General features: G+C 39.4%; 1 protein-coding gene across 5 annotated transcripts in view; it reads right to left on the bottom strand.

The window, feature by feature from the left end:
* Positions 1-4330: 4330 nt before the first annotated feature.
* The window catches only part of sit (stuck in traffic), a 408441-nt gene continuing 386852 nt past the window's right edge, over positions 4331-25919 (bottom strand). For all 5 annotated transcript variants that reach the window (XM_068228767.1, XM_067151920.2, XM_067151912.2 and 2 more), the window contains 3 exons: positions 11947-12189; positions 8879-9076; positions 4331-4985 (listed from right to left, as the gene is read on the bottom strand). In XM_068228767.1, the coding sequence (XP_068084868.1) occupies positions 8885-9076; positions 11947-12189 (435 nt within the window). In that variant the 3' untranslated portion in view covers positions 4331-4985; positions 8879-8884. The remainder of the gene's footprint in view (positions 4986-8878; positions 9077-11946; positions 12190-25919) is intronic.

Here is a 25919-nt window from a genome sequence, read left to right as displayed (position 1 = left end):
TTTTGGGTAATTCAGGTGAACTCACAATAGATCCCAGGGAATCAATCGAGAGGTGGAGGGAATATTTTGAAAATCTTCTCATCGTAAAGGAAAACTTCCTGGTGGTGTCGCGAACAACCAAGCTCATGGGGAGGAGGAAAATGATGTTGGTGAAATTAGGCTTGAGGAAGTGGAAAAGGTGGTAAATAAACTCCATTGTCATGAAGCAATGGGAATAGATGAAATTAGACCTGAAATGGTGAAGTGTAGTGGGAAGGCAGGGATGAAATGGCTTTATAGAATAATAAAATTAGCATGGAGTGTTGGTAAGCTACCTTCAGATTGTACAAAAGCAGTGATTGCACCTATCTATAAGCGAAGAAACAGGAAGGATTGCAACAACTATTGAGGTATCTCATTGATTAGTATACTAGGCACCGAGCTCGATAGCTGCAGTCGCTTAAGTGCGGCCAGTACCCGTATCCAGTATTTGGGAGATAGTGGGCTCGAACCCCACTGTCGGCAGCCATGAAGATGGTTTTTCATGGTTTCCCATTTTTACACCAGGAAAATGCTGTGGCTGTACCTTAATTAAGGCCACAGATGCTTCCTTCCCACTCCTAGCTCTTTCCTATCCCCTAGTTGCCATAAGACCTATCTGTGTCAATGCAACGTAAAACAGCTTGCAAAAAAAAAAAATATATATATATACCAGGCAAAGTATTCACTGGCAACTTGGAAGGGAGGATGTGATCAGTGGTTGAGAGGAAGTTGGATGAAAACTAGTGTGGTTTCAGACCACAGAGGGGCTGTCAGGATCAGACTTTCAGCATACACCAGGTAATTGAAAAATGCTGCGAGAGGAATAGACAGTTATGGTTATGTTTCATAGATCTAGAGAAAGCCTATGGCAGGGTACATTTGCCGTATTAGGGGACTATGGAATTAAGGGTAGATTATTAAAATCAATCAAAGGCATTTATGTTGACAATTGGGTTGCAGTGAGAATTGATGGTAGAATGAGTTCTTGGTTCAGGGTACTTACAGGGTCACCCTTGTTGTTTGTAGTTTACATAGATCATCTGCTGAAAGGTATAAAGTGGCAGGGAGGGATTCAGTTAGATGGAAATGTAGTAAGCAGTCTGGCCTATGCTGACGACTTGGTCTTAATGGCAAATTGTGCTGAAAGCCTGCAGTTGAATGTCTTGGAACTTGAAAATAGGTGCAACAAGTATGGTATGAAAATTAGCTTTTTAATGACTAAATTGGTGTCAGTAGGTAAGAAATTCAAGAGAATTGAATATCAGATTGGTGATACAAAGCTGAAACAGGTAGATAATTTCAAGTATTTAGGATGTGTGCTCTCCCAGGATGAAGTCCCCAGGTTTTGATGATCTCAGCTCAGACATGATAAAGGCAGCTGGAATACCAGGCCTGAATTGGTTATATAGAGTGTTATCAGTGATTTGGGAAAGTAACAAAATTCCAGAAGATTGGAGTAAAGGAGTTATCATCCCACTGTTCAAAAAGGGCAACCGAAGGAAATGTGGAAATTACAGAGGCATCACGCTGTTGTCACACTCACTGAAGCTGCTGGAAAAGATCATAGAAACGAGACTTAGGAAGATAGTGGAACCTTTGCTTGAGAAAGAACAACATGGGTTCAGGAAAGGTCAAAGTACTGTGGATCTTATCTTTGCAGTAAAGATGCTGACAGAAAAGTATTGGGAATACGGAAGAAATCTTGTGATTGCATTTGTGGACATTGAAAAAGCATATGATAGTGTTTCTCGAAACAAGATATGGGAATGTCTGGAAGACCTAAAGGTGCCAAAGTACTTAATTGACAAAGTCAAGATGCTATACCAGAAGTGCTACAGCTGTGTCCAGATAGGCAATGGACGATCAAAATGGTTTGAAACAAAGAGAGATGTCCAACAAGGAAGTGCTCTGTCACCACTCCTGTTCGTAACAGTAATGGACAAGGTCATCAAATCTATCAAGAAAATGGGCAGTGAACCAAACGCCCTGGTATTTGCTGATGATGTGCCTTTATGGGGAGAGACAGAAGCTGAAGTTCAGAAGAAACTTAATGAATGGAACAACACATTCAAAAATTTTGGACTGAAGATGAGCAAAACAAAGACAGTGGAAATGACCATGAACAGGGAAGGAACAAGCTCAAATATATTTCTGGAAGGAGCAAAAATCGAATCAGCTTCCCACTTCAAGTACCTCGGAAGCACAATCTCGAAAGACAACACTGTTAGGCAGGAAATACTCAGCAGGACACAGAAAGCATCTAACTTCTACAGTTAAGTCAGAAATCTTCTCTAGGACTGCAAAATACCACAGAAAGCGAAAACAATCATGTACCACACTTACTTCGTACCAATCCTCACGTACGGTTTAGAGACATGTACCCTACTAAATAAAGACTTCAGTAGAATCCAAGCAACTGAAATGAGATTCATTAGAACCATGAACCAAACTACCAGATAGGGCAAGATCAGAAATGAAGTGAATAGGAAAGTAGCTAGTATTGAGGTTCCTATTACCAGTGTCATAAAGAAATGCAGACTTCAGTGGTATGGGCACATAATGAGAATGAACAGGGAAGACCTGCCAGAAAATATTTTGACCTTAATCTCATAGGAAGAAGACCACAGGGAAGACCAAGAAAATGTTGGATAGAGACTGTAAGATCAGATGTGGAGGAGAGAGGATACAAATGGGAAGATGTGTTGGATCAGAAGATGTATGAAGACAAGAAGGAGATGATGAGTGGTTGTACACCACACCTGGGAAACTGGAGTTGGGAAATGATGATGATGATGCTCTCCCAGGATGGTAATATAATAAGTGAGATTGAACCAAGGTGCTGTAAAGCTAATGCAGTGAGCTCACAGTTATGATCAACAGTATTCTGTAAGAAGGAAGTCAGCTCCCAGATGAAACTATCTTTACATTGGTCTGTTTCCAGGCCAACTTTGCTGTACGGGAGCAAACGCTGGGTGGACTCAGGATATCTTATTCATAAGTTAGAAGTAATAGACATGAAAGTAGTGAGAATGATTGCTGGTACAAACAGGTGGGAACAATGGCAGGAGGGTACTCAGACCGAGGAGATAAAGGTTAAGTGAGGAATGAACTTGATGGATGAAGCTGTGCGCATAAACCAACTTTGGTGGTGGGGTCATGTGAGGTGAATGGAGGAGACGAGGTTACCTAGGAGAATAATGGACTCTGTTACGGAGGGTAAGAGAAGTAGAGGGAGACCAAGATGATGATGATGGTTATACTCAGTTTCTGATGATTTAAAAATAAAAGGTATAGAACTAAATGAGGTCACAGCACTAGTTGCAAATAGAGGATTGTGGCAACATTTAGTAAATTCACAGAGTCTTGCAGACTGAATGCTGAAAGGCATAACAGTCTATAATGATGATGTATGTATGTATATGTATAATAAATTAGTTAATAATTGGATGACTTCTACCTTGTAATTTTACAAGAGAATGTGAGAAATTAAACAGAAATTATTTTTATATTTCATTTAAAGACTGATTTGTTTGAACAATAAATAGCAACAATAATAATAGATCTAACTTTTCCATTGCACCTCATGTGTTCCAGAATTGGTTGACCAAAAGTTGGGAACCCTAAGGTGAGGTTGATATTCATAACGCCTCTTTGCTGCAGGGTGTAGTTTTCTTTCCAGCTGGGTAATGCAGTGGCCTTCTGATTTGTGAATTCAGGGAGGAGTATTGAGGATAAAATGCTTAAGGTTTGATGTCCACTACACTGTAGTTACAAACATGTGGGTAGCTATGTGGTTTGGGTCATGTCAGCTTGCATTCATGAGATAGTGTCTTCAAACCCCACTATTGCCAGCCCTAATGATGGCTTTCCATAGTTTCTCATTTTTCACACCAGGCAAATGCTACATATGTACTTTAATTAAGGCCATGATTGCCCCCTTTATATTTCTAGCACCAGGCTGAGTGGCTCAGACGGTTGAGGCGCTGGCCTTCTGACCCCAACTTGGCAGGTTCGATCCTGGCTCAGTCCGGTGATATTTGAAGGTGCTCAAATATGTCAGCCTCGTGTCGGTAGATTTACTGGCACGTAAAAGAACTCCTGCGGGACAAAATTCCGGCACCTCGGCGTCTCCGAAAAACCGTAAAAGTAGTTAGTGGGACATAAAGCAAGTAGCATCATCATCATCATCTATATTTCTAGCCTTCCCCTACCCCAATGTTTCCATAAGGCCTGTCTGTGTTGGTGTGACATAAAGTAAATTGTATTATAAGTTCAATCCATTTATTTTTCTTCAAATAATATTGACATATTAAGTTGCACTCATCAACATAATTTATTAATCAGTTCAGTAAACACAATGTGATACCCATGTAAAATATCTCACATGATCTCAGTATACACACTCAACTTTGGTAAAAATATATATTATAAATACAATCACTATTTTTTTTATTAAATATGTACAATTCATTTAAAATAATTTTATGCATATTAACAAAATCTTGATTGTACACATATGTACAATATTCCTTTCTTCTTCTTGTATTTCATTTTATACTTTGAAAGTCTGACAAACTTCACTTAGTAGCATAATGTATATACATACACATGCATCACTGAATACACAGTATAAACTGTTCTAATATGGCCTGAATGTACACACAATTGATCTTAATTTTGGAAATTTAAATAGTAATTTAATACCAAATATTTTCACAAATATTTGCAGCAGTGTTGTTGCAAGATCTGTATATTTGATAAAATTACTGACGTTACTGATGCACTAAAATAATGACATTTGCCATAAGGAATATATGGTCTCAATTCACATGACTGTTGATGAACTTCCAGTTGAGAAAGTCTGTCACTGTATATTCCCCACCATAGTAGTAATGGCTGGTCTCGATGACAAAGTGACGATGAGGAATGTGTGGCACATTTAAGTTAAGTGAACAATTATCAGTCTGAAACAAAGAAAAAAATGCTTCATTAGGGTAACTGAAACTATACAAATGTAGTTAAAAATAATAGAATTATTATTATTATTATTATTATTATTATTATTATTATTATTATTATTATTATTATTATTATTATTATTATTATTATTATACACATGTAATAAAACTAGCAGTGTATGGGTACTACCATGAAACATGCAAGAATATGTCTTATCACGATCCAAGTGAGAATTGCGTGTGCTCGTTGTGCGGACAGTTCTGTGATATATACCACATCACAAGATGTAAAAACAACCATGAATCTCTGTGTGATTACAGCAAAGACTAAAGTAATCAACAATCTATGTAGTGCACATTCGTGCACTTTTCTGTTAATAATATTATTATTACTATTTAATTATTTTGCTACCATGTGCTAACAGAAATTAAAACTGCCCTTAATTGCTGAAATATTGAAATTGATGAATTAAAATACTAATATAATTAACTTGCTGCTGCTTATTTTATAACTACTTTCATTTGTTAATAGATCAACTTTTACAAAATTATATTAACCTAATAAACTGAACATCATCTGGGCAATACAATATGATGAAATAAACTGCTTAAAAGAAGAAGAAATCAGCACTATTGTTTGTGTGTGTTCAAAACCTTAACTGAAGTGTTTATAAAGATATGCAGTACTGACTTCAACAAAGTCTCTAGGTGTAGTTATTTCACATTTTTTATTTAACACAGTATTTCTTTGAACTTCATAAGAAAAAAAGGAATATACTTTATCACCTTCACTTGTTAACCCTCGACTGGCTTTGTGAAGACTTTGGTACATAAATGGCGTTGTGGGGTCGAAAATGATACCATAGAATGGATGACCACAGACACCTTTTATTTAAGTTTCAAAAATAAATACACATCAATTATGTTTCCTTATACATTTTTCATTACCTAGAATGAGGAATTAACATCTTTACTGATTATAGATTGTGAGATAATGCACAATTGTTTTATCGTCACTGATTTTAAAAGAAAATCGCATTCCCATGGATCAAACTTAAATGGAAACAAATTTTAAATGTTCATTGCTCCAAAGGAAATTCAAAGGTGTATTTAAATGTTATAGTATACAAAACTCATAAAACATTTTAATTTCACAGTCATTTATGTCATTTTCACAACCACTTAAAACCAACTACAAAGCTTCTCCGCAATCCTTACACAGTACGGAACGTTAAGTTTGGCAGGTTGGACGGTCACATTTGACACAGTACTGATTTGTCCTTTCTTCAGCAGAGCGAGGACACAGTGCACATCACTTCATTTTTGAGTTTTGATTGGATAATTGCACCTTTGGAACAGTTTTCTTATTAAAAATTCTTGATACTACCATTCGCAGTTCTTTCGGAAGTTGGTCATCGACAAGTCTTTCATTGAGGTAGGGTTCAGTTAATTGTCTGTCCAATGTTTTCAAAAACTGAAAGCTAGTTACAGGCATGTAGTTTTTGAGCGATGTCTGTACAATGAAAGAATTTATTCCAATAATATTGAGGATGGTGAAGAAAATCGCAAGAGGCCATCTGCATGTACTGATCCTAGGATCACACACTGACATGCCAGGGCGAGATATGTAAGCCATAGCAAGGCTTACACGAAGAAAAAGTATCAAACACACTTCAAATGAAATACGAACACTTACAAAATTTCAAGTCATGACAAACTTCGTAACACAAACACCGTTGTGAGGTCGTAAACAGCACTGCACAATATTTAAATCAAGTTCCTGAGAAAACCAATATTTATTAAAAGCTACAACTCAAGAAACCAGTTGACTTTGCACTAAGTGACAGCTACAGTGAACAGTGATAGCCAGAATGGAATGCAGAGGGAGCACTAGGGGTGTACAAAGTCACTGGTATCTTTAAGGACTCCACAACACCAGTCGAGGGTTAAATAAAAAGAATTCATTCCAATACAATTTGTTCATTATTGGAAATGATCTATTTTCCAGGTAACTCATTCTTGGCTGCCAGCGTTTCACCTCAGTGTGCCAATCTGGGTTTATCAATTGGTAACCACCACACCTATCAAGACGCATAGCTACTACTACTAAAAATGTTTTCATTCCTCCCCTGCAGAGGGAGGCAGGCTTCTTAGACAGTGACGCAGTCTCTCAGGCTGGGAGATTTGTTATGGTGAAGGAGATGCTCGGAGAAGGTGAGGGGGTTGGCGGCTATGGCCTATACTAGGAAATGTCCTGGCATTCGCCTTAGTGCAGGAGAATGGAAAACCACAGAAAACCATTATCAGGACAGCCGACGGTTGGGGGCAGCGATGTGGTCTAGCCCTGTCCCATCTCCCAAGTGCAGAGGCATAGAGCCACGGTAGAGCCATGACCACCCCTCCTCTGCTCGGTTGGCCAGTCGGAGTGCAGAGTTGTTGGACCACGGACCAGCCATGGTCAATTATTGGCCAAGACCCACTCTGCATCTACCGACCATATGGCTAGTGCATGTAGTGGAGGCCACTGCACTGGCAGTGCCTATGCACTATGAGAGACTTGGTCTCTTACTAAAATGATGCCTGGTAGGACAAATATTTCATGTTCCTTATGGGACCCAAAATCTGTATCATAAAAATTGTTTTACAATAGTGCCATTTGACTGCACAAAATTTCAGACATGTCTTCAGCAATGCTTTGGTCATTATGTCCATCACCTGATACTAAACTGAAATCTATTGAATTCCAAATCTTCCTTCAGCAAGCTTCTCACAGTTGAAGAAATGCTTGATGTCTATATGCTTAGTTCAATGATGAAACTCAGGGTTCTGCACCAGTTTTACTGTTGCTGAATTGCCAATTTGTAAAATTGGAATATCAGGCAACTTTGTTGTTTCACTGAAGAACTGAGTTAGTGAAATGATTTCCTTTTCAGCTTCATTTGCAGCAACTAGGTCAGCATTGGTTGTTGATGTTACCACCATAGCTTCTCACTGTATTCACCAGGAAATAGCTTTTCCTGCAGAGTTGATGACAATCCCAGATGCTAACCGACCTGTTTTCAAACAGTCTCCAAAATTTTGCACCACTATGACAGTCTAGTGAGGAAAGCAACAGGAAACGACCTCACTCCTCATTTCCCTAGTACGCCTCTTCAGTGATGCCTAGGCCATCTATGACAGCTGCTGGCAGAGCTGTTGAGGATCCCACCAGCGGCATCGCTGATGGACTGAACATACATGACAGTCTAAATCTCTACCTCTCCTGAATTTGTACAAGATTTTATAGTCAATCATCCCTGTTACATAACAAAAAGCTCTCTTCAGTCTTAATACATCTTCAGAAATAATGGTAACAGAAAAACCTCTCTAATACATCTTCAGTTATGCTTTGGAAATTTGGAAATTCCCTGCTCAGCCTTTGTTTTAGAGAGAGTCAAGCTGATCCATGTCTATATGTCCAAAATAAAAATGGCAGAGAGTTGATGGTAGGTAGCTTTGTGCATGGTTGACAGTGGTAGCAACTACTGATCAGGATGACCTGAAGGTGTTGTCTGGGCAATTGGGAGCAGAGTTCAAGGTCACAACAGCAGTCAGTCTTCTTTCCATTGTTGTGTAATATCTGTAGTTTTCAACGTTGGGATTAAACACATCTTTACACTCTGAAAAGTTGAAGTGTTTTGAGATACAGTACTCCTAGCATATACCTCTTGATGAATCTTGATATTACCAGCCTTGTCCTGTTCAATTTGTAAGCACAAAACTCTTTGGAACTAATTTAAGTGATACTGCATAATATAAGTTCTTTAGTCATCACAAACATAATTCAATTGATTAGAAAAAGGTAAGGGTAACTTCTGGTCACATATGGTAATAACATATTAAAACAATCAATACAGTACCTGTTTTCAAGATTCTTTCTTGTCCTCAACAATTTTGCATTTTCTTGTCCTTCCATCATATGCTTTGGAATAAAAGTCGTTGAAGAGGTAATAAAAGAATACAGCATTGGGCAGAGTAAACCATAATGACCAGCGGGGATAGCCACAATCATAAAAGACCAATTGGAAGGAGTGCAGGAATGCTAAACAAAACTGAGCCTGAAACATGGAGATAAATAAGAAGCTACAGTACAATGGATATATGGTCTGATTTACTGCATACAAAAACAAAGATGTTATATCCAGGCCTACTGGTACACTAAATCTTTGACATACCAGTACCTACAAAAACAATGATGTTATATCAGCCCCCACTCTTACACTGTAAAGTATTACTCGTGAAACTTTTAGTGATACTTCTTTGTACGGGAGTGAGGAGTAAGGAGGAAGCTAGCCCGGTTCCGGTAATACTGCCAACTGAATGAAACTGAAATCTGAATTGAATCAATAGTGTGATCGATTGACAGGAATTTCTTAAATCTTTATTATCTTAAGCCAACAACTGTGTCACACACACATTATATAACATTTCTCGATGCGAATCTTGCTCCTAGAATGAATTCTATATTTTAGCTTTGCTGTGTAAACAACAACAGTACTAGTACATTAAGCATAAGCCAGATGTCTCCCAGCGAATCATAGTTTGTGTTCAAAGGTTGCCAATATGAATCTCGAAGATTGCTGAGGTCTACCGATTCAGCACTAGGGAGTCCAGGTATCACTAAAAGTTTCGCAGGTAATATACCCTACATTAATCAACCAAATAACCTCATTTAGGTTTAGAAATGAGTAGGAGGTTGCCAGTACTGGTACTCTTCTTATATTTTTTATTTGAATAATATCAATAAAGAAAAATAGAAGTACCGTAGCCTATCTTATTTCTAGAAAGCCGGCTCTAGAGTGTAGAGGTAGCCTACCAAGCATATATCTTCCCCTGACAACCCAGGTTCAATTCCCACCACATTCAAGGATTTTAATTCTGGACAGAGAGTTAAAATGGAATTCACTCAGCTTTATGAGACAAATTGCGAGCTTTCCGATATGAGAGACATCAGATATGCGATATAATTGAAGATGTAATTATACCGACTTTTAAGATGGCCTCCAGTACCTGAAGGGTATCTAGCTGGGCAGCAATCATCTTAGCATTTCAAGGCCCTATGTGGACTGTATGGAGGTTTTGTTCTTCTCAATTAATTTTTGGTAGAATTGTTGACAATATTATCCAGACTGTTATCCAGGTATATCTAAATTTCTCCAATTCTCTGTTCAATCAATAATGATATTACTGAAGAGAAATCATGAGTTTGTAGAATATGAGTTTAAATCTCAAATGCTGTGAGACTGGGGAGATTTTCTTAATAATTATAATATGTTCCTTCAAGTGTTCTGTAGCCTATGTGAACAGACACTCGAGTGCGAGAATTATGCTCTGTACTCTTGAAACAGGTTCCCTAAGATAGCAGAAAATATACTGACACAGATGTCTCTCATTTGTCCAACTCATTGGCTGAATGATCAGCATTGAGACCTTTGGTTCAGAGGGTTCTGGGTTCAATTCCCAGCCGGGTTGAGGATTGCACATCTGATTAATTCTTCTGGCTCGGGGACTAGGTATTTGTGTTTGCCCTAACACTTTCCTCTTCTTATTCAGACAACATACCACACAACAAGTCACCACAGAAACATGCAATAGTGATCATATCCCTATACTACACAACCAGCCACCACAGAAACATGCAATTGTGATCATATCTGTCCATATAGGGTTGGCATCAGCAACGGCATCCGGTTGTAAATCAGTGCAAAATTCATATGTGCCACACAGTTCGCACCATAACCCCACAGATATGGGAAAAGCAGTAGTAGAAGAAGGTTTCTTTCAAACATTCCTATGCTTTTTGAATAAGATTGAAAATTATTTATGATATTAAATAAACCCATGGCCTGCAGATAAGGGGAAGTCACAAGACCAGTGTGAAGACATTCTCAATGGTATAGCTTGGTTTTTACAACCAGGTAAGCTGTCTCAGTGGATCAGAAGTAGAGTGCCCGACTCATGACCCAAGACTGTCGGTTTAATATCAAACAAGATATTGTAGTCACAAAAATCTTGGTATTGAGTCATTCTAGGCAACAGGTTCATACTGTGTCCACCCAATAAAATTTACTCAGCCTTTGAAACTATCCAGTACAGCCTCAGTTTGCTATTAGAGGGCAATGCAATTGGATTGTTGAAATCTAAATGGGCATTCTTTCGAAATCTGCAATTCAGCAAATGAGACCATGTGGCGATGATAATGATGATGCAGATGATGATAGTAATGGAAACTTTCTTCAGCTTATCCCAATTATTTTTGCAGTTGCTGGAGCCACCCAACCTCATTGTGGTTTTGGCCAGGGTTTAAGACCAGTGCCCTTCCTGATGCCATGTAATTGTAGATAAAAAATCTCAATCCAGGATCAAATGGAATTTGAACCTCAGTCTTCTGGTTGGGGAGCTGGCAGCTAAGCCACTGAACTATCAGACCATCCTCCAACCCCCCCCACCTGAGTGGTGGTTGTTGCTTTCAGATTAGTTTATATCAGATAGCCCATCAAATTGTCTTCAAATGGTTGATGGTTGAATGAAGTTCATTTGTTCCCACTTACGGACAGGGAATAAAATCCTTGGGTGAGTCAGGAATCAACCTTGAAATCTTCAGCCAAGTTACTCTTTCACCACAGAACAAGCAGTTAGAGAGAGAGAAAACATATTTACTATATGGAAAAATACAGGCTTCTCATGAAAAATCCAGCATTTCACCCCAAAATACCAATGGACTTATCCATTAAGATGGAAATACTGTTTCCCAAAACACTGGATAATATTCTGTTGAATTTTTTTTTTTTTTTAAGTTTTAGAAACAAAATGTCAATGAATAAGAAAAGGGTAGCTTACATTCGTTGCCTCATGGCACTTTCTTAAAAAAATGTATTTCTTAAGTTATGAAAGATTAATGAAGGAATAGAGTCACTTCCTGTCTTACCATTTGCAGTGTAGTAATGTACTTCTTCCACCACAGGTACTTCTGGAACCTGGGTCCCATTGCAGCCATCATGTAGTAGGAGTACATGATAATGTGTACAAAAGAGTTGATCACACCAATAAGAGTTCCATGTCCTCCTGGGTAGTATTTGGTGCATCCCCAAGATATCATGGGCATCACTGTATGGTGATACATGTGCAGGAAAGTAATTTGGTTATTCTTTTTGCGCAGTACAAAGAAAACCTACAAACAAACAAAAAATTGTGATTTATTCAAATTATTTCATAAAGAAAGAAGAAATATTACAAAGAAAGCCTCATGAATGTTAGTACAGGCCATATGTATGTAACTGCATATTTGCTGGACTGGAGCCAATGGCTCTACTAATGTGTTACACCAAGAAAATTTATCAAATGTTACTGCTGAACCAAGCAATATGGGAAACTGATTGACGATAGACTCTCTAGCAATACAATAGGTCATGGACTAATGTTTGTTTAGAAGTGTTATAGGGAAGTACATTCAGGGAAACAGGGTTGATGAGGGAGCAGTGATCAGAGTACAGGGAGCTGGAAATCATGTAGGGATGATAGATAGCTGTTACCAATACAATGTAGAAGTATTGTAAGGAAAGGAATAGAATTAATATAATAAATATTGAAATAGAAGCCAAGCAGAAGGGCTGTGAGTGTTAACATGTTACGGCTATGGAGCCAAGCTCTGCATTTGGGAGATGAATGGGTTTGAATCCCACTGTTATGTTTTCCTGAAGTTTCCCATTTTCACCTCCAGAGTAATGCTGGGACAGTCCCTATACATAGGTCACAGACGATTCGTTCCACTTCATTACCCAATATCATTTATTTCATATTCATCAGCTCCTCAACTGAGGTTGGCAACAGGAAAGGCATCTGGTCATAAAAACATGGCATAATTTCATCTCACCTCATTCCCGACCCCAAATCAGAAAATGGGTGGTGGTGGTAGTGGTGGTACGATTATTGTTTTAAGAGGAAGTACAACTGAGCAACCATCCTCTATTACCACTAATCAGAGGGAGAAAAGGAAGGGGTCCGACACTTTAAAAATGAAAGTACCAGCCAAAGAAAGACAAGGGCCATGAAGGGCATGAAAATGAAAGACACCCCAGGCACTGACACCTAATACCGTCATGTTCAGATAATAAAGAACAAGACTTGACCAAGGGAGGTTGGATAGGATAGATGAAAGTGAGGAGCCTGGCACAAGTAAGTGGAAGCGATGCCAGGCTCAGCTAAGGGACCTACAGTTGCCAACCCATCCTCCCAAGATGAAAACCCCTGGGTCTTCAGGACATGGTACTAAGGGGTAGACATATATACATTACAATAGGAATTGAATCATGGCTGACCGGGTAAGTTGGCCATGTGGTTAGGGACGTGCAGCTGTGAGCTTGCATCCAGGAGATAGTGGGTTTGAACCCCACTGTCAGCAGCTCTGAGGATGTTTTTCAGTGATTTCCCATTTTCACACCAGGCAAATGCTGGGGCTGTACCTTAATTCATGATAATAGTAATGTTATTTGCTTTATGTCCCACTAACTTCATTTTTATGGGTTTTGGAGATACCGAGGTGCCAGAAATTTGTCCTGTAGGAGTTCTTTTATGTGCCAGTAAATCTACCAACATGCGGCTGACATATCTGAGCACCTTCAGATACCATCGGATTGAGCCAGGATCGAACCTGCCAAGTTGGGGTCAGAAGGTCAGCACCTCAACCACCTGAGCCACTCAGCCCAGCTGTACGTTAATTGAGGCCATGGCTGCTTCCTTCCCACTCCTAGGCCTTTCCTATCCCATCATCGCCATAAGTAATATCTGTGTCGGTGCAACGTAAAGCAAAATTGTAAAAAAAATCATGGCTGAGAAGTGATGTTACGGATTCAGAAAATTTCTTCTGGAACAGGAATGTTTATCATAGAGTCAGGATAGAATTGAAAGGAGAGGGAGCATTCATATTGGTGAAAGAAGGATTTGTAAGATATGAAAAAGTTACAGATGAGAAGCATGAATTTTTATGAGTAAGGCTCATGGATCATGTTTGTGGGGTACTGTAGTCACGTCCTAGTTCGTGAACCATGGGCAATGGCTGAGTGGCCTAGTAAGTGGTCTTGAGAGTCGGGATACCAGTTGCTATGGAATGGGAGTGGGCATCTCGGACATATTCTGAGTCATGGCCCTCCCTGTGCTCAGGCGGCTAGGACTATACAATCCACCGGTGGTCCATAACCCGTTAGAGGAGAGATCCTCACTTGGACTATGTGCAAGTAGGGTAGCATCCTGCTTCATGAATCGACCGAGCTCAGAACATTTTAAGCAAGCCTCGGACCTATGGGAGTAACGGTGTCCCACTCCCATTTGACAGGCGAGGGACTCCTTGGAAACAACTTGGCGAACGAAATGGAATTCGATGGGGAGCTATCAATATTAACGGGGCTTATGGAAGAAAGAAAGTAGAACTGGCTGAGTCAGCAAGAGGATGCATCTGGATGTGCTAGGAGTAAGTGATATTCGGGTAAGGGGAGATAACGAGGAAGAGATAGGAGATTATAAAGTATACTTGACGGGTGTTAGAAAGGGAAGGGCAGAGTCTGGGGTAGGGCTCTTTATCAGGAATACCATTGCACGGAACATAGTTTCTGTTAGGCACGTAAACGAGCGAATGATGTGGGTAGATTTGTCGGTTGGAGGAATTAGGACTAGAATTGTGTCTGTATATTCACCATGTGAGGGTGCAGATGAGGATGAAGTTGACAAGTTTTATGAAGCATTGAGTGACATTGTGGTCAGGGTCAACAGCAAGGATAGAATAGTGCTAATGGGCGATTTCAATGCGAGAGTTGCAAATAGAACTGAAGGATACGAAAGGGTGATTGGTAAATGTGGGGAAGATATGGAAGCTAATGGGAATGGGAAGCGTTTGCTGGACTTCTGTGCTAGTATGGGTTTAGCTGTTACGAATACATTCTTCAAGCATAAGGCTATTCACCGCTACACATGGGAGGCTAGGGGTACCAGATCCATAATAGACTATATCTTAACAGACTTCGAATTCAGGAAATCTGTTAGGAATGTACGAGTTTTCCGGGGATTTTTCGACGATACAGACCACTATCTGATCTGTAGTGAACTAAGTATCTCTAGGCCTAAGGTAGAGAAAGTGAAATCTGTCTGCAAACGAATAAGGGTAGAAAATCTCCAGGACGAGGAAATTAGACAGAAGTACATGGATATGATTAGTGAGAAGTTTTGAACAGTAGACAGTAAGCAGGTTCAGGATATAGAAAGTGAATGGGTGGCATACAGGGATGCTGTAGTAGAAACAGCAAGGGAATGCCTAGGAACAACTGTGTGTAAAGATGGGAAAAGGCGAACATCTTGGTGGAATTATGAAGTGAGAGCAGCCTGTAAACGTAAAAAGAAGGCTTATCAGAAATGCCTCCAAACAAGGGCCGAGTGTTTTGAGTAATTCAGGTGAACTCATAATAGATCCCAGGGAATCACTGGAGAGGTGGAGGAATATTTTGAACATCTTCTCAATGTAAAAGGAAATCATCCTGGTGGTGTTGTGAACAGCCAAGCTCATGGGGAGGAGGAAAATGATGTTGGTGAAATTATGCTTGAGGAAGTGGAAAGGATGGTGAATAAACTCCATTGTCATAAGGCAGCAGGAATAGATGAAATTAGACCTGAAATGGTGAAGCATAGTGGAAAGACAGGGATGAAATGGCTTCATAGAGTAGTAAAATTAGTGTTGGTAAGGTACCTTCAGATTGGGCAAAAGCAGTAATTGCCCCTATCTATAAGCAAGGGAACAGGAAGGATTGCAACAACTATTGAGGTATCTCACTGATTAGTATACCAGGCAAAGTATTCACTGGCATCTTGGAAGGGAGGGTGCGATCAGTTGTTGAGAGGAAGCTGGATGAAAACCAGTGTGGTTTCAGACCACAGAGAGGCTGTCAGGATCAGATTTTCAGTATGCGCCAGGTAATTGAAAAATGCTATGAGAGGAATAGGCAGTTGTGTTTATGTTTCGTAGATCTAGAGAAAGCATATGACAGGGTACCGAGGGAAAAGATGTTCGCCATACTGGGGGACTATGGAATTAGAGGCAGATTATTAAAATCAATCAAAGGCATTTATGTTGACAATTGGGCTTCAGTGAGAATTGATGGTAGAATGAGTTCTTGGTTCAGGGTACTTACAGGGGTTAGACAAGGCTGTAATCTTTTACCTTTGCTGTTTGTAGTTTACACGGATCATCTGCTGAAAGGTATAAAATGGCAGGGAGGGATTCAGTTAGGTGGAAATGTAGTAAGCAGTCTGGCCTATGCTGACGACTTGGTCTTAATGGCAGATTGTGCCGAAAGCCTACAGTCTAATATCGTGGAACTTGAAAATAGGTGCAATGAGTATGGTATGAAAATTAGCCTCTCGAAGACTAAATTGATGTCAGTAGGTAAGAAATTCAACAGAATTGAATGTCAGATTGGTGATACAAAGCTAGAACAGGTCAATAATTTCAAGTATTTAGGTTGTGTGTTCTCCCAGGATGGTAATATAGTAGGTGAGATTGAATCAAGGTGTCGTAAAGCTAATGCAGTGAGCTCACAGCTGCGATCAACAGTTTTCTGTAAGGAGGAAGTCAGCTCCCGGACGAAACTATCTTTACATCGGTCTGTTTTCAGACCAACTTTGCTTTACGGGAGCGAAAGCTGGGTGGACTCAGGATATCTTATTCATAAGTTAGAAGTAACAGACATGAAAGTAGCAAGAATGATTGCTGGTACAAACAGATGGGAACAATGGCAGGAGGGTACTTGGAATGAGGAGATAAAGGCTAATTTAGGAATGAACTCGATGGATGAAGCTGTACGCATAAACCGGCTTTGGTGGTGGGGTCATGTGAGGCGAATGGAGGAGGATAGGTTACCTAGGAGAATAATGGACTCTGCTATGGAGGGTAAGAGAAGTAGAGGTAGACCAAGACGACGATGGTTAGACTCGGTTTCTAACGATTTAAAGATGTATAGAACTAAATGAGGCCACAACACTAGTTGCAAATCGAGGATTGTGGCGACGTTTAGTAAATTCAGAGAGGCTTGCAGACTGAATGCTGAAAGGCATAACAGTCTATAATGATAATGTATGTATGTATGTATGTATGTATGTATGTAGGCTCGTCTCTAATGATAATAGCCAACTTGATGTTTTTGGGGTGTGATCTCATGATGCTGGCACTGAATGCAGAATTATTTAATAAGCTAATCAGCTATGTGGGGAACAACACAGAATGAAATGTGATTGTAGAGGGTGATCTCAATTTACCAAATATACTGGGAAGGTATTTAGAATGATAGAAGTATGACCAAAAAACAAACGGTAAATAAGTTAATAAAGGAACAGCTTCATCACTAGAGGGAAGGACATTCTTCTAAATTGGTGCTGATAAAAGCAGATGAGCTCTATAGAGAAAGTGAAGTAATGGATGGCATGTAATAATAAAACTGTTTTTGTCATAGTTAAAATTAAATGTGTTAGAGAGAAAGGTTGTAAACGTAGAACTATTAAGCAGTATCATATGGTCGATAAGAGAGGCATGAGGGAGCTATCAAAATGTAATTAAGATTGGTGAAAATTGGTGAATAAATATGTAAACAGCCTACAGGAAGAGTTTGAAACAACTGTTGAAGAGTGTGAAAACAGGTATGTAGCTTAAGTAAGGAGAGATTGAAGGAATTTACTAGGAAATTTAATTTAGCAAAAATGTCAGCTAAGGATAACATGGTGGCAAGTATTATTGGCAGTAATATGAATTTTAATAAAATATGTAATGGTGTATGTATATAATAGGGTTGTCAGATTGTAAGTTTTCTGTATCCTTACTTTTTTGCCTTAAAATACATCTTTATTTTTAGGGGTTTTGTATGCTTTTTTCTCTACAAAACATGTATTTATTTTTGGATTGCTATAAGCAGTTTTCAAAGCATTCCTGATCACCCAAAAAACTTGCAGAAATATTTGTGATGTGGATGAATATTCAAATAAGTTAATAGTAGCCTAGTACTACCTAGAAGTTTTAGTGAATGTGTGCAGCATTACGGACAATGCAACAATAACTTTTGAATAAAAAAGTAATTTAGTATGATTGAATATTTCAGGACAGCTGTAATACTCAAGGAAAAATTACAGCAAAGAATGTTACACTGGTTTTTTGAAGTGGGGCCAAGCAAAAGTTGGAAAGTCTAAAGACAAACATGCAGAATAAAATCGAGGAAGAACAGTTTGAAGTATTTAGATTTTGATTTTGGTACGGTAATGCAAATAAGTACAGCCATCTGAATGCATTTTGCTTGGACAAAAAATCCAATATAGTGATTTTGAAGTTGCTTTTGAAGTTTCTTTGCAGAGTTGTGTTATCAAATCACAGATGACCTGCATGAAGAGTTTCATGAAATTTTTTTTTTAAAGTTGCTATCAGTACATAGTTATGTTCACAATGAGCAAGAAATCAGTTTTGTTAATAAGTGGGTTGACTCTTTTCCTCAAGTAAGTGTAACAAAAATCCCAAATATTGCAAAGTTACTTGGATTAAGTGTAACAGGCTTTAATGCCTATGTTCAAAGAGTGTTCTCTTTAATGAAGTTTAAGTGGTCAGATGTAAAAACAATTAGTGTTCTGTAGACTTGATAATACTGAACTTCAAGTGTTTCTCAACTTTAATACGTCATGCAGAGAATTTTTCTTGGAAAACCGAAACAACACTAAATTACTTGCAGCTGCCAAAACATCTCAAAAATATGAGTGGTACAATCCAACCAGGTTCATATGTTCAAAGGTAATAATACCTAATGATATTATTGTACAGAAAAAGTTGCATAACTTATATTTTCACATAAATTTCCTAATTCTTAAAATCCTTCCTTAATTTTGTACAGTCTCTCTTACTTTCTTAAAAGTCTTCCTTTAATTTTCAAAAAACAAATCTGGCAACTTTAGCGTATGTGTAGGTACCTCAAGGCAGAAACAGGTTGTAGAAAGGACATTCCAGGGATCATAACTGAACAAGGGGAGTGTAAATATTTTGACCTATCCAAAGCTTTTGATTAGGCAGATCTTGGGAGGCAACTGACAAAAATGAGGTCGATTGGATTGAATTAGGTGAAAGAGTGGTTGATTGCGTGAATTAAAGTAGGTGAAGCGCTGTCTGTTCTTGTAACTATTAAGAAGAGGGTGGGTGGGTTTTTTATTTTTCAGTTTGATTTATATTGTACCGACACAGATAGGTCTTACAACAACAACGGGATATGAAAGGCCTAGGAATGGGAAGGAAGTGGCACTGGCCTCAATTAAGATACAGTCCCAGCATTTGCTTGGTATGAAAATGGGAAACCACGGAAAACCATCTGCAGGGCTCCTGATAGTGGGGTTCAAACCCACTATCTCTCAGACGCACGCTCACAGCTGTGCACCCCTAATCGCACAGCCAGCTTGCCCAGTGGGGGGTGGGTGATGGTCTGAGAGGCAGTATTATCAGACATTTACATTTTCTTATAAATATAAATTTTCTTAAAATTAAACCCAAATACTCCTTCATGTGCCCCAAAGAGCATGTTTTCAAGAAATGCAGAGATGTACTTCCCCAAACAATGAGGCTCAGAAATGATAATTTAAGAAGCAATTAATTTGTAAAGTAAATTGTAAATTATTTGAAATGCTGAAAGTCAGTAACTAAAACACAAATTATTGGAAAACATAATTTTAAAAGTAACACGGTATCATGCTTAGTCTTGCTTAGAGATGATAGCTACTTTAATGACTCTAAGACACTAAACCTTATTCTGTGCAAACTTTGGTATTATTCCAGCCCTATGAGGAAAAGAAATGTCAATGATTTACTTAAGACCGACATTCCTTGAAGCAATTGTAACTGTAATTTTACTGATTACATGATGAAAAAGTAATGTGTAATTGTAATTAAGTAAAATATTTCTCAGGTAAGTGTAATTCATCCCAATTACTTCTCCCTTGTACTTTTCCTATTGCTGGTAACAATATACCAATTCTCTATTAGGCCTTCTGTTTCGAAGAAAGAAAGCAACATAAACACTCACATCTCAAAGCAAGTGTTGCAACTTTCTCTAATGTTGTCATTGCAAGCTAAGTACTTTTGTACAAGAAAGAAGTTTCATTTGAATGATGCAACAAACTAGTAACAGGCAAGAGAATTCTTTATTGGATGACAAAAGATGTCCCTAGCCAATAATGTCATTCAACACAAAAAAAAAAAGCAACAGTCACAAATGGATGATTAACTGACGATTAGGTTCCTTCATCCTTCTGATAGTTCCCTCTATGGATCAGTGATAGAGTGTTTCCTTCTAGATCCCAAGACAGTAGGTTGTAACCCAGTACAGGGAGTCGGATGTTTGAAGGCAGAGAAACCTCTACATATTCAACACTCCATGCGACACATTTGATGTTTATTCAATAAATAATTAAAATTCGACTAGAAATCATCCAAAAGAGATCCGGTTTATTCTGCCATCTGGTAGAATAAAAGAGAACGGCGAAATTGACACGCAGGCTGTCTAAGTGGCATCAAATAAAAAAAAAATGTCTGCACACGGCAACTAAAGAAAATTTGTGTTTTCATCCCAAGATGGTGCAGCTCTTTTCAGGCACATCCCCATTTATTTTTACCTTCTCCGTCAACTTGTCATTTCTGTTTAGATGATTTCTAAGGACTAATTCTGAGTGACAATTGTAAATATTAATATTTAGTGATGTAGCCATATGCTAAATAAATAAAAATTAGTGGCCGAGGGAGTTGCCCGTGCGGTTGGGAGCGCGCAACTGTGAGCTTGCATCCGGGAGATAGTGGGTTAGAATCCTACTGTCGGCAGCCCTGAAGGTGGTTTTCCGTGGTTTCCCATTTTCACACCAGGCAAATGCTGGGGCTGTGCCTTAATTAAGGCCACGGCCGCTTCCTTCCAACTCCTAGCCCTTTCCTATCCCATCGTCGCCATAAGACCTATCTGTGTCGGTGTGATGTAAAGCCACTAGCAAAAATAATAGTGATACAAAATCATTCATTGTTCTTCTTACATCTCTCTGAGGAGCAAGGTATTCAACATTTATTTTACTCTAAGTTTGTTTCTGGCATTTGTAACCCGGAGGAGGTTAAGGTACCGTATTACAAATACGAGGTCCAAGATAACTTTAATGTCTTTATCCACCCGAAGTAGCCTATTTACTAGGATGTCAATATGTTTATTAGAATAAGATTATGGTAGTAGGTACTTTAATTCCTAAAAAATAGCATGCCCTCACTTTATTTAAACACTGTGAAATTTTTTGAATTGAATCCAGGTTTTGGCATGCAATTTAGTGATTAGGAATTTTATACCACCACCTGTCCTACCCTGCCGGTGATCTTTTTATTTTTTTGACAAACGGGACTCGAACCACGGTGTCAAACCATATAGACATGGCGCCTTAATGATTATGATCATCAGACAGGTAAAACATTATCTGATCATACAGTGATGAAAAGAGAGGTTACACAAGGTAGATAGGACCTTCATGTTTTCTTATTCAAGGTGTGTCTAAAAAGTACGGTGAATGGACTGATATTGCAATGGCAACGTAAGGACACATGCATGTATGCGCATATGAATAAGAGAGACACCTCAAGAAGCGCCACGTAGCGTTGAACACACGGAGTTGAATCAGGTTAGTCTCTTACGGCCAGTCGAACGTAGTGCGTGTGAAGACTCGTGTCATAGTGCAATGGAGCAATGCATAAACATTAAGTTTGTTACAAATTGGGAAAAACGGCGTCGGAGACGCATACGATGTTGGTGCAAGTGTGCGGAACAGAAGCTGTAAGCAGAGCGGACGTGGTGCATCATCAGGAGTGCATCCTGAAAGCATCTGAACCAATCGTGAATACATTTTATGCTTACGACTTCTGTTCCGTACACTTAGGCCTACACCGACATCGCATGCGTCTCCGTCGCTGTTTTTCCCAATTTTTAACAAACTTGATATTTACGCGTTGCTCCATTGCACTATGACACGAGTCTTCACTAGAGATGGACGGTATTTAACATAACAGTTAAGATAACAGTGTTCCAGGCTGGTAACATGTTACCAGAATAACATGTTACTCAATTAACCCTGTTATATTTGTAACAGGTAGCTGTTCTTCCTCAACCCTTCATTATTTCATTAGTCATTCCGTCATTCTACATTACTTGATAATTACTGAAGTTATTTTAGTTCATTACAACTTAGCATGGTTCTTGATTGAATCCCGTGAACTTGTAACACTGTTCCACCGTAACCAGTTTTCTGCTGAGGTAACAACCGAAGCGCGCGTCCTAATACGTTTCGTTGTTATTCTATGGAACATTGTTCCATCGCAACGAGAGTTCTGTTAAGGTAACAGTCTGAGCTCTGTGGAACATTGTTCCATCGCAATGAATGTTCTGTCGAGATAACAGCCCAGGGTCTGTGGAACACTGTTCCATTGCAATGCGTGCTCTCGAGGTAACAGCCTAAGCTCTGTGGAACACTGTTCCATCGCAATGAATGTTCTGTCGAGATAACAGCGCAAGATCTGTGGAACATTGTTCCATTGCAACGGATGTTCTCACGAGGCAGCCTAAGCTCTGTGGAACACTGTTCCACCACAACCGAGTATTACGTCCAGGTAACAGCCACATTATTATAATTTCTGAAGCGTAAAGTCGTAACGTTTCAAAAGAACTCCGCTTAGGTTTATTATGAATAAATGGTCGAACACTAGTTAGCCTACATAAAGGCATATTTCTCAGTGAATGGCAATGTCACAAGGTAACTAGGCAATGTTAATAAATTCACTTCGTATGATATTCGTGATCAAGGCTGTTTTAAGTCTGCCGGGCTGAGTGGCTTAGACGTCCGACTCGTTGGTTGAATGGTCAGCGTACTGGCCTTCGGTTCAGAGGGTCCCGGGTTCGATTCCCGGCCGAGTCGGGGATTTTAACCTTCATTGATTAATTCCAATGGCCCGGGGGCTGGGTGTTGTGCTGTCCCCAACATCCCTGCAACTCACACACAACGCATAACACTATCCTCCACTACAACAACACGCAGTTACCTACACATGGCAGATGCCGCCCACCCTCATCGGAGGGTCTGCCTTACAAGGGCTGCACCCGGCTAGGAATAGCCACACGAAATTTAATTTAATAATGGCTTAGACAATTGAAGCGCTGGCCTTCTGACCCTAAGTTGGCAGGTTCGATCCTGGCAGTCTGGTGGTATTTGAAGGTGCTCAAATACGTCAGCCTTGTGTCGACAGATTTACTGGCAGGTAACAGAACTCCTGCGGGACTAAATTCCGGCACCTTGGCGTCTCCAAAAACCGTGAAAGTAGTTAGTTGGGCGTAAAGCTAATAACATTATTGTATTTGTTTTAAGTCTACAGTCACTCATTTCAAAATTCCCAATCTAAATCTGGGAGCCCATTCAAACTCAGCTTCTTCAATTTCTACCGGTACTCACAATGTAACGAAGATGACTCTGCATCAATTAGGGCCTGCTATTCCGTCAGTTTTTAATGAAAATGTTGGAACAGTCATTGGCATTATACCCACCGCATCCTCAGGCGAAACTCCTAGTCATCTCAATCACCACCACAACCTGTCACAGGGAAGCAGACATCCGTTGTTTTTAAAACATTCATCCTAATAAATTGTTCCTAAAATGGGTGGTCTTGTTCCAGTGTGTGATATATTGTATTGCCTATTTCTTGATTTACTGATCAACGAATGTGAAGTACGATTGTCAAGTGAAGAATTTAATTACGCATATTGTGCGGTAAGTTTGTTAATTGTTTCAATTTATTTGTTTTGTGTACTATTTCGAGACCTGATTTTCACAATAAAAGGCATTTATAACCATTTGTAATCTATGCCATATTCACTTTATATTCAATGATTTTATATGTGATTATTGCTTTTTTAAACAGGCTTTAAGTTGCACCGACGCAGATAAGTATTTTGGCGAAGATCAGAGAGGAAAGGGCTAGGAGTGGGAAGGAATTGGCCGTGGCCTTAAATAAGGTACAGGCCAAGCATTTGCCTGGCGTGAAAATGGGAAACCACGGAAAGCCATATTCAGGGCTGCCGATCGACTATCCACTATCCACTATCTCCCGGATGCAAGTTCAAAGCCGCGCGCGCGCCTAACCGCAAGGCCAACTCTCCCGGTGGTCTAGTGAAAAGGGCGAGCCCAGTATACATACTAAAATGCTTCCTGGATTCAGTTTTTTCCTATTTCTGTATCAGATATTTTTATCGGCAGCAATCAATCGAAACCGTCATGTCGCGGCTATCAGTGGAGGCGTTTCCGGTCATTTTCACACCCAATTCATACAGCTGTTGGTTTAGTATACTATGCTACACGTGGCTGTGTGGTCAGAGACTGCCCCTTCCACTGACAGCGCTATATCACTCACCCGTCAAGATATCTGGCGCCTACTAGTAACAACTTCGTTAGTTAACATTATGCTTTGCTAGTTTTGGAACATGTTATTTTTATAACATGTTTCTAGAACATGTTATCTTAGTGGAACTGGAATGTTGGAACATGTTATTGGAAAATAACAGTTTAGCCCACCTCTAGTCTTCACACGCACTACGTTCGACTAGCCGTAACAGACTTACCTGGTTCAGCGCCGTGTGTTCAACGCTACATGGCGCTGCTAGAGGTGTCTCTCTATTCACATGCGCATGAACGCAGTGTTGCCATACGTTGCCATTGCGATTCGGTCCATTCACCTTATTGTTTAGTCACACCTTGTACATATGTATGTTCAGTCCTCAGCCCGAAGGCTGGTTGTATCCTCAACAGCTCCACCATCAGGTGTCATAGTTCGCCTAGGCATCACAGAAGAGGCATACTAGGGAAATGAGGAGTGAGGTAGTTTCCAGTGGCTTTCCTCACCTGCTATTACATATCAGTCCACCAAGCCCACTGAAATGCACGCACTAACCGACCCTATGAGCAACATTTTCACACCATTAGGTCTAATAGCACGGACTGGCTGCATAAGGAATGGCATTACTATAATAGCATCGCTCATACCTCAGTCACTTTCATATTGTTAAAGCCAAAGATAAGACTGAGACAAATTAATGAAAGTAACAAAATTGCTCTAGTCCATATCAGAAGACATACCGGACAATAAACACTAGGTGTCGCCAGCAAAGACATAATGTAAATGGTATGAGTAAATAACTGGAATCACAAATAAGGCTGTTTGCGAGTGGCGTTATACTGTATAGAGCAGGGACGGCAAACCTAGCGTGTCAGTTATGGTCTTGTTTATTACTTTTTACTCTCTAGTGTGCCACCAGTTATTTGCCTTTAAAATCATCATGAAACCCCCTTATCTAACTTCATTTAGGTATTAGATTGCATTGCATATAAAACTATTCGACTGAATTTCATGACTTTATTTTGCAAATAGCCTATCACTGAAAATTACATTTCAGAAAACAGATAGATTCTAAGAACAAGATATATTTTTGATTTAACCTAATAAAATGTGTAAAACAAATGTGGCCATAGAATTAATTGTGACATACTTCTTCAATAAAGTGTAATGTTAAAGCAGGCTATGTTTCTAGATTTTCGACCTATTTATTACATGTTAAAAACATTAAAATATATTAGTATATTGCGCGGCGTGTCTCAGAAATCGTGACACGCCTCTAGGAGACACGCGTGTAATGGGTTCGCCATCCTTGGTGTAGAGGGATCCGTGACTGCGGGGAAAAAGAACAGATCTCGACAAAAATTGTGAGATGGACAGTGCACAATAGTATGATGATTAACGGGGTGAAAAGTCTGGTTGTAAGTTTCTTCAAGAGGAAAAGT

The sequence above is a fragment of the Anabrus simplex genome, chromosome 1, assembly GCF_040414725.1.
Source record: "Anabrus simplex isolate iqAnaSimp1 chromosome 1, ASM4041472v1, whole genome shotgun sequence".
Lineage (NCBI taxonomy): Eukaryota > Metazoa > Arthropoda > Insecta > Orthoptera > Tettigoniidae > Anabrus > Anabrus simplex.
This window is presented reverse-complemented; position numbering and strand designations above follow the sequence as displayed.